Source organism: Psammomys obesus, unplaced genomic scaffold (assembly GCF_907164565.1).
Source record: "Psammomys obesus unplaced genomic scaffold, mPsaObe1.curated_primary_1811, whole genome shotgun sequence".
NCBI classification, from domain to species: Eukaryota; Metazoa; Chordata; class Mammalia; order Rodentia; family Muridae; genus Psammomys; species Psammomys obesus.
Genome location: NW_026591380.1, coordinates 1 through 9747, shown reverse-complemented (window position 1 = coordinate 9747; position 9747 = coordinate 1). Strand labels below are relative to the sequence as shown.

General features: G+C 48.8%; 1 protein-coding gene across 1 annotated transcript; it reads left to right on the top strand.

Annotated features, from left to right (window-relative positions):
* Positions 1–2412: 2412 nt before the first annotated feature.
* On the top strand, positions 2413–7244 carry LOC129679153 (DENN domain-containing protein 2A-like; the record flags this gene model as incomplete). Its single annotated transcript, XM_055610074.1, has 2 exons — positions 2413–2508; positions 6138–7244. Coding segments are annotated over exons 1-2 (1181 nt in total), but the record flags the coding sequence as incomplete, so codon positions are not given.
* Between the last annotated feature and the right edge of the window lie 2503 nt (positions 7245–9747).

Below are 9747 nucleotides of genomic sequence, written 5' to 3'. Positions count from 1 at the left end.
TGAAGCCAGGCATACGTACGAACCCCTTTACTCCCAGCACTTAGGAGGCAGAGGTGGGTGGATCTCTGAGTTCAAGGCCAGTCCGGTCTACAGAGGGAATTCCAGGATAATGTCTCAAAAGGGCAAAAGAAAAAAAGAGAGAGAGAGAGGGAGAGAGATTAATTATTTTATCTATGTACATGTGTGAATGTATAACATGGGTGTGCCTGTGCCAGGGCAGGCCAGAAGAGTGCCAGACCTGGCAAAGCTGAAGTTATAGATGGTTGTAAACCATCTCGTATGGCTGCTGGGAGCTGAACTCAGGTCCTCCTTCAGTTCCTAGAATAAGAAGTGTTCTTTTTAGCCGCTGAGCCATCTCTCCAGCCTGTATTTAATTCTTAAATAACATTTATTTGTGTGTATATGTGTGTGTGGGGGAGTTGCATCCATGCCACAGCATGCCTGTAGAAGTCAGAGGACAAACTGTGTGAGTCAGTTTTCTCTTACCGTGTGGGTTCTGGTGACAGACTCAGATTGTCAGGCTTAGCAGCAAGCATCTCCACCCTCTTGAGACAGCCAGCCAGCCTATTTGAATCAGTGGGGGATGGGGGAAGAATGAATGTGAGCAGCATATCCCAGACCTCTGTGCATTAAGACATCCTGATGGCTATGGCCAAATTCGAGTGAGTTCTCTACCTCTTCACTTCCACCTCTGCCAGCCATTCAGATTTACTCTTGGAGTGTGACACCGGAATATGCCACCTGCTGAGCGTGTGTGTGTGTGTGTGTGTGTGTGTGTGTGTGTGTGTGTGTGTACCTGGGAACACTCCCGGAAGGGTGCTGGCTCTGCTATGCTTTCCTCAGAAAGCGCTCCCCTGAGGGAGAACCACTGCAGGGGCGGGCTGTAGGCTGTCCTGGAGACAGAGTCTTACTCAGCTTAGGTCCCCTAGAGCATCCAGTTCACAGCTTGGCACGAGCCTAAAAGAAAAAGAAGATGGAGTGCTGCCTGGCTCAAACAGAAGAAGGGTGTGTGTGTGTGTGTGTGTGTGTGTGTGTGTGTGTGTGTGTTGTGTAATTGGTCTGTGTAGCCCGAGCACTGGCTCTGGAGAGCCTGGACGATGGGCGGGGATTGGCTGCTGTCCCCTCCCCCTGCCCTATGTGGCTATCTGCCAGAGGAGGACAGAAAGGCAGTGTCTGTGGCCCAGCCCCATGGAGAGGCTCCAGAAGCTTCAGCTGTGTGAGTGTTGTGAGAGGGACAATGAGTTCCTTCCTGTCCCAGAAAGCCCTTTCAGGGCGCCCCTCCGCTGTGGGATGGGTGGGCCCTACTGCCTGGCTTCGCTGGAGAGCTGGACTCAGCTACACCATAATTTATTCCGGAACGTGTGGTGCTGCGTTGCTGTAAGGTAACACCTAGGCTCCTGGGCAAGTCTATGCACCAGCTCTCCCGGACAACCAAGCTCAGAGGCTCCGTCCGCTGCAGTCATTGTTCAGCTCATGGATCCCTCCCTGACTTAAAATGAATTTTTGAATACGTTTATTCTCAATTGTGAGGAGCTGGTAGGATTGGCTCTGGAGGTTGAACTCAGCTTTGGTGCCATATACCTTTAGCCCCGAGCCAACTCGCCAGACCATGTCTTCTTCGTTATATGTGGTCCGTGGGCAGTATGTTTTTATGTATTTTGCGTTTTAATTAAATGAATTCATTTGTTGTCTTAGTCACTGTTCTATTGCTGTCAAGAGACACCATGACCAAGGCAACTTTTGTATAAAGCAAAAGGGCTTACTGACAGTTTCAGATGCTTCGTCTATGGTGGTCATGATAGGGAGTATGCTGGCACAAATGGCACTAAAACAGTGGTGCTGATTCACCAGGCAGCAGCCAGCCAGCCAGGCAGACAGACAGAGCCCGGCTTGGGCTTTTGAAACCTTAACACCCACCCCCAGCAACATACCTCCCCCAACAAGGACCGCCTCCTATGCCTTCCAAGCACTTCACCAGCTGGGGGCTAAACATGCAAATCCACATGGCCTGTGGGGGTCCTTCTTATTCAAACCGCCTCATTTATTTAGTTACGTCTCTTCTCTGGCTTCTTCCTCCTGGTCCCTAAGATCTGTCTTGGAACAGGGACGTTTGATTCTTTGGAGGACGTTCTGAGCCAAACCATTGAATACCTGCGCTGTTACCTGGCCGGTTTATTAGAAAGGGTAGAAGAAAGAGTGAAGAAAAGTTAGAAATCTTGGAAGCCTGAGGAGATGTATGACGTCATCTCCTGGGACAAGGTTTCTGAATGCTTCCTTCTTGCCACCTCCCATTCTGGGTGGAATCGCCTACTGCTGAACAGTGGGGGTGGGGGGACATGTTTACCTGCTTTCTTCGGAAGGAAGTGGCTCATATGGCTTGCTGAGTATGTATCCCTCTTTCTCTAGGCTTCCTGGAGCCTCTCTACGTGCTGACATGGTGACCGTGTGCAGGCAGGCCACAGGCAACCACTGCCCAACTGGAATTCCGAGCTACAGATTGGCCGACAAGTAAGAGCGTCTCTTTGCATGCATGCTGAAAGTGTAAAAGATGAGGAAGCGTCTTAGCCTCCTTCCTTTCTTGCTGTGAGGGTAGGAATTGAACAAGCGTCTCGCCTCCTTCCTTTCCCACGTACACAGCCCTCCCTTTCCTTAACTGAGGAAGTGTCAGTGTCCTGAGCCTCCCGTCAGATCCTCCTTGAGGATCCTCCTTTCAGACTTGAGACGGAAGTGGTTGAGAGGGTCTGGATATTGCTGACTGAGCGCTTCGAATCCCCCTGGTGCTTTCCAGGCAGTGGGCATATTTTTCTAGCTATAGAATCACAGATTTTTTGTTGAACCCTAAAGCCTTGCAACCATAGCTGTTCACATGGTCAGCATTTCCCACCTTCTCTTAGCATGGAGCCTTTTCCTTGATTCCACTCACATTCTCCTGTCACTGGGCTCATCACAGCTCTGCATCCCAGATGCTAGAGTCCTAGAAACAGGACCTCCAGACACCCGAGGGTACAAGAATCATGTAGAGAAGACACTGTCTATCATGGGGACGGTAAATAGCCTCCATCCTTTACACCCCCTGCTTGACCTCAGTAAATACAGCGTGTTCTTCCAGCAGGCCATTCTCATGTCCACAGGGACTGGTAAGTTACTCCAGGTGTTACAGTTAGAGTCAGTTGAGTGCCTTGAGCATCAGACATACATATATATGTGTACATATATATATAATGAATTATGTATTCATATATATATATATGAATTAATCTAAATGGATATGTATTAACAATCTGCCATGTACTAGGAACAACAAAAAAAGGCTGATATGGCCTCTCAACTCAGAAGGCTCCAGCCTAAAGAAAGGAGAAGAAAAATAAATGGGCGGTTGGGGAGATAGCGAAGTGGTAGAGCCCGCTCAGCCTGCTCCGATCCCTGGGCTCAGTCTCTGCACTGAGAAGAACAATCAGCAAGGACACAAGCCCACGTCCTGACTCCAAAGCCCTCGCATCTATCCGCTGTGCGGTGGCGTCCAGCAGCACTTGGGACCGAGCGGCTCGTACCCTGCCCTCGGCTGTCAGCAGGGTACACTCACGCACATGGTCGTGCTCTCACACATCTGTCCTCTTCTGCCATCTTGCCATGAACAACAACAACAAAAAAAAAAAAAAAAAAAAAAAAAAAAACCCTATCAGTTCTGCCTTTTCAGAACTTAGAAAAACAGCAATGGACTGTGACTTTCTCTGCCTAGAATCTAAATTCATGCTACTGTCTTTTTGTTGGTGGTGGTGTTTTTTTTTTCTTTTTTTGGGGGGGGTTGTTTTTGCTTTTTTGGTTTTTCAACACAGGGTTTCTCTATGTAGCCTTGTTTGTCCTGGATTCCCTTTGTAGACCAGGCTGGCCTCAAACTCAGAGATCCGCCTGCCTCTGCCTCCTTGAGGGCTGGGATTACAGGCGTGCTTCATCTTGCCCAGCAGCTCATGTTACTGTCTTGAAGATAATTAAAACAACAGTTTTTCAGGGATAGAGAGGTAGCTCGGAGGTTAAAAGCTCTTAAGCCTCTTACAGAAAACCCAGGTTCAGTTCCCAGCACCCACATGGCAGCTCACAACCACCTGTAACTCCAGCTCCAAAGGATGCAACACCCCCTTCTGTCCTCCATCGACTCTGGGCATACATACAGTGCACATACATATATACAGGCAAACACTCATACAAAAAGTAAAAATGTTTTTAAAAAATACTATTTATTGTAAGCACTCATGAATCCTAATTCTTGTTTCCAAAAAGAAATTCTGTTCTGATTGTCATGGAAAGTATGTTTGCGTTCTCACAAGTTTGAGATTTATGCTGTGCAACCAAGAACAGCAACATAACTTGTGTGCCGATGACGTAATGAAGGGAGAGGTCTTTATATAAACAACTCTTAGTCTTTGGAAAGTTATAGCAACAGGGTGAATGCAGCTGCTGGTTACTCACTCCTCGCTGTGAACCGTAGCTGGAGTTTCTCAACCCCTGTACCGTCAGGTTTATACGAATTCGGGAAATGTCCCCTGCTAGCTTCATGCCTGTTTGCTGAGCCCACACATCTAGTCACCACACACAGCGTAATCTCTGCTGTGTGGGCTGTCTTGTATTTCAAAGCACATATATTCTCGTTCTCATTAACTGTGCTTCAGATGTTCTCTTCCTAAAGGGTTTTTGGCATCTTTGTGGTTCTAACCTCCTAAAGTCGTATTTAGAGGGACCACACATGGATGACCTAGAGACAAAGCTATCTGCAGTCATAGAAACCCTCTTCCATCCACTGAGGAGCCACTCGCCACATGGGTTTTGTGAGGGCTTAGCTGGCAGCTGGGGCAGCTGAGGGACAGAAACTTCCATTCTGTTGGATTTAAGTTCAGCTCGCCACATACGGCTGGTGGAGACTAGTGGACAGTAAATTTCTGGGCTGTGTATAAAATCCAGTCTCCCTGTTGACTCACACATTCACAGATATTCATAGCAACATGTACTGACTTCTACTCTGCCATGATTATTCCTTTTATTCGTAAGAATAACAATACCAAAGTCCAGATAGTACTCAGCTCTCTGCCGGGTGAGCAATCAACAGTTGAATATACGGAGACACCCTTCACGCAGTGTACAAAAGACAATGCTTGTGGCATTGTTTTAGTTTTTATGTAGTCATTGCAGGGCTAGGGAGATCCCATGTAAAATAACCTGAGTATGATAGTTTATAACCCTACCAGTGGAGATGCAGGCTCAGATAGGCCCCAAGAGTTCACTCTCCAGCCAGTCTTGTCTAATAGTGAGTTTCAGGCCAATGAAACCCTGTCTCAAAAATACACACATATGAAAATAAAATAAAGATCACTCTGAGTTCGAGGCCAGCCTGGTCTACAAAGCAATTCCAGGCTACACGGAGAAACTCTGTCTTGAAAATCCGAAGAGGGAGAGAGAGAATAAAATGAGATAAATCCAGGTGGTGGTAGTGTACACCCTAACCCCAGCACTCAGGAGGCAGAGGCAGATGGATCTCTGTGAGTTTTAAGCCAGCCTGGTCTACAGAGTGAGTTCTAGGAGGCTACATAGAGAAACCCTGTCTCAAATAAATCAAAAAGTAGGTTGGAGAAATGGTTCAGCAGTTAGGAATACTGGTTCTGCCAGGTAGTGGTGGCACAGGCCTTTAATCCCAGCACTCGGGAGGCAGAGGCAGGCGGATCTCTGAGTTCGAGGCCAGCCTGGTCTATAGAATGAGTTTCAGGAAGCTAAGGCTACACAGAGAAACCTGTCTCAAAAAACAAAACAAAACCGAATACTGGTTCTTCATATAGAAGACCTGGGTTCAGTTCCCAGCACCCACATGGCAGCTTACAAATGTCTGTGACTGCTGTTCCAAGAGATGTGACCTCACTTTTGACCTCCAAGGGCACCAGGTTTCCACAAAGTTAATAGACACACATTCAGGAAAATACCCATACACATAAAAATTAAAAAATAATAAAATAAATATTTTTAAGTGACAGCTTCAGTGTCATGGTTGGCAATTTGTATATAATACTTATCTCTAGGTTCTGTCAACTCTCTGTGACTGGCCAAGAACAGTTACTTAGACCCCTCACTTTCTGTTTATGTTTCTGGTACAGGGTCAAGGCAGAAGGTCCAAAGGCTGGGGAAGCTCCTAGAAGGCAGCCACTTGGGAGAGCCATTTGTTTGCAAGAGACTAATCCAGCACTGCCCTTGAGAAGGAGTTCCTCAAGAAGCCCCCACAACCCCATGCTGGAAGCGAGAGTGGACATGCTGGGCTCCAGCATGACCATCAGTGGCCCAGCTGCAGACCTTGGTGCTAAAGAGGCCAGCAGGCCCTTCAAGAAGCAGCTTGGTTGTGTCCAGAACCCTGGACAATCCACCCGAGCCAGAGCTCAGCCCCAGCCCCTCAGCATAAAGGACAAGATATCCAAGTGGGAAGGCAAGAAGGAGCCACCCGCTTCTGAGCCTGCCCAGCCAACAGATGGCCAGGAGAACTCCCTGCCACCTTGCAGGATAGAGAGGAGAGGCAGCGAGATCACCAGAACTAAAAATGGACTGAGACTCGAAATGGAGAGCTTGGAAAGTGACAGCTTGACAGCAAGAACTGTGTGTCAGGACACAGAGCGGTGCCCAGGCCTGAGGCAGATAGAAGCACAGCCAGAGCCCAGCCAGCACCGAGGTCGAGAGCTGAAACCCAGTGACCTGCGCTTTCAGAGTAACCATCTCTCCGTGCTGAGACAGGTCAAGAGACTAGAGAAGGCCCTGAAGGACGGCTCCGCTGGCTTGGACCCCCAGTTGCCAGGCACTTGTTATTCCCCCCACTGTCTACCTGACAAGACAGAGGAGGACCAATCCAGTTCCCAAAGCCATGAAAGTGGGGGTGCTTTAGCAGCTAGCCGGAGGACCCACAGCATGGAGGTCAGGGAGCCAAGCCCTGAGATTTCAGAGGAGTGGAAAGGCCAGGAGAGTGTGTACAGGGGCTCCCGGTGTAACCCCCCAAAGCCTTTCATCAACCCCCTCCCGAAACCCCGCAGAACATTCCAACATGCTGGAGAAGGGGAAAAGGACAGAGGCCCAGGCATCAGCCTCAAGAAGGAGAAGAGAAACCTGCCCCCCTTGCCCTCGCTGCCTCCCCCTCCCCCACCGCTGCCCTCCTCCCCTCCTCCCACTTCCGTGAATAGAAGACTGTGGACTGGGAGACAGAGACCCAGTGCTGACCACAGGTAGGTGTCCCTGTGTGACTCCTCCTTCTCAGCCTACTGATGTGTCATTCACCTGAGGGGTTTTCTGGTCAGTCAAGTGTCTACACGTGAGGCGGCTTGCTGGTCCATCTTGGAGTGCAGTAACTGCAAAACAATGTTTGCTTCTAAATATTTCCCTGTGGAGGCAAGCACAGTGGAATAGGCCTGTAAGCCTGGCTCTTGGGAGGTTGAGGCAGGAGGATCATAAATTCAAAGCTAGCCTGTGCAACATAGCAAGTTCCAGCTCGCTGGGGCAGCATAGTGAGATCCTGTCTCAAACTAGCAAAATTACATTAAAGGTGTGATAAACACTTGTAATTGTAACCAAAGGTTAAGTGAAGAAGTTTGTGAAGCTAGCCATTTCCTAGTTTATTAACCGGAAGAACTGAAATGTTTCCTGCTTTGACTTTCCTTGACCCGGCTTGGCCCAGGGATCCCATGTCTGTGCCTCCAGGGTGCTGGGATTACAGATGGCCAACAAGGCCCGCCTGGCTTTTCTGTGGATTTGAGGGATCCAGCCTCTCTGGTCCTCTGTGTGTGTGTGTCCATCCTCCTAAGGCACAATTGCATCAAAACTCAGATTGCACGTGACCTCTACCATAAAGATGGTAGAGCTCTAGAGCTTAAGGGCCTAGGATCTGGGGTGGCCCTTAGCGAGGTAGCACAGAGGTCAGCAGGCTCTAAAGTCCATGTGACAGCTCCCTAAGGATGGGTGCCACTGACTGAGAAACAAGCTAAAGGCTTAGGGAGGGAGAGCCTGGGGTAAGCATTCTACAGCTAGCAAAGGCATTAGCAACACCCACTCGTCTTCTGGGGTGGGGGGGAAACAGGTCTATATACCCCTTCTGTTGAAGTGATAAGCCTACGCGCTTAACATTCCCGGTTTCCCCAGTGCTTGTCCTTGCAAGAGCATCAAGCCCTCTACAGGTCTTACTCTGTAGACCAAGCTGTCTCGAACTCCCTGAGTTGAGTTCAGGCTGTGCTCTAAGTTCCTGCAATCCTGCCTTAGCTTTCCAGGTGCTGAGATTACAGTGAGCCACCATGTCTGACTTACTTTATTCCTTATTTTCCTCCTAACTTTGGTTGGCATCTTCTACGTGGGCTTTGGCCACTCATCCTCAGTCCGCTGTTGCCCAAAGCCACCAGCAGCCTCTGTCTCAGTAAACCCAATGGCCAATTTTCTGTCCTTTTCTTAGATGACATCTCTTGGTATTGAGGACAGTTAACATTGTCTTCATTTGGCTTCTGGGTCTTCCTTTTCCTGACTGCTCTAAGGAATTTCCTTTTCTCGCTGTACTTGCTAAGAGAGTACCTAGTTAGCCTGGTCTACAGAGCCAGCTCCAGGAAAGTGAAGGCTACGCAGGGAAACCCTGTCTTGAAAAAAAAAAAAAAAAAAGAGTAGTACCTAGATGATAAGTATTCTTCCACCTACACAATGAGTACATTAGACTGTATAAAGGCAGGCTTATTGGGGAGCTCTCAATCAGGTTCACTGACGTCACAGGAGGGGGTCTCCATGCAGAGGGAGACAGAAAAGCAGATGAGGGAGCCAAGAGCCATGGCACATACCTGTAATCCCAGCACTCGGGAAAGCAGAGGCAGGCGGATTTCTGTGAGTTCAAGGCCAGCCTAGTCTACAAAGTGAGTCAAAGCTACACAGAAAAACCCTGTCTTGGAAAAACCAAAAAGAAAAGCGGTTGAAGTCAGAGAGAGAAAGCACTTGTAGGTACACACACAAACAGGTGGGGTGGGGTGAGTCCCCAAAAATGTCTGGATTATATAAAGAAGAGCTTCTGGGGAAGGGGAAGCTAAGACCCTGGGCTGCAAAGTTCAGGGCAGAGGATGGAGTAACAGGTAGGGAGTGAGGGATGCTGGGAGAACCTGGAGGCCAGATCTGCTTTGGTATGCTAAGTAGGCACTTCAGGGGCTTGCTTGTCCCTAGTCTGATACCCAACACTAGTGTCAGCCTCCCCATACCACAGCCAAGCTCAGACCCAGGACTTCTCTCCCCTCCCTGCTTGTCCCCTAATGGACTCATCCTGTCCGTCCTGTGCATGTCTCTTGCAAGACTGCCTGGTTGAGGTCTCCAGGCCCACCAAGCCCCGTCTCCTCTCCTGGCAATGAACATCTTAAATGGCATCACCCTTGCTTTAGTTACTTAGACCCAAGAACGAGGCGTGCTCTCCGATTTTCTCTTTCACATGCCCCTCACAACCCAGCAAGCAAGTCCTTCAGTCCTACTTTTAAAACTCGATCTTGAACCTGATTATATCACCCTGGATCCAGTGCCCACCTCCGACCCCCGGAGTGGTCCTGGTGCAACAGCCAGAAGCAGTTTCCAGAAATTAAGTTGTATCCTGAACCCACTTACTGTCATCTGCCAGCTAGTGTGCCTTCAGTTCAGATAACTTAATTCTTAATTTTTCCATGTTCTAAAATGTGTGTGTGTGTGTGTGTGTGTGTGTGTGTGTGTGTGTGTGTGTGT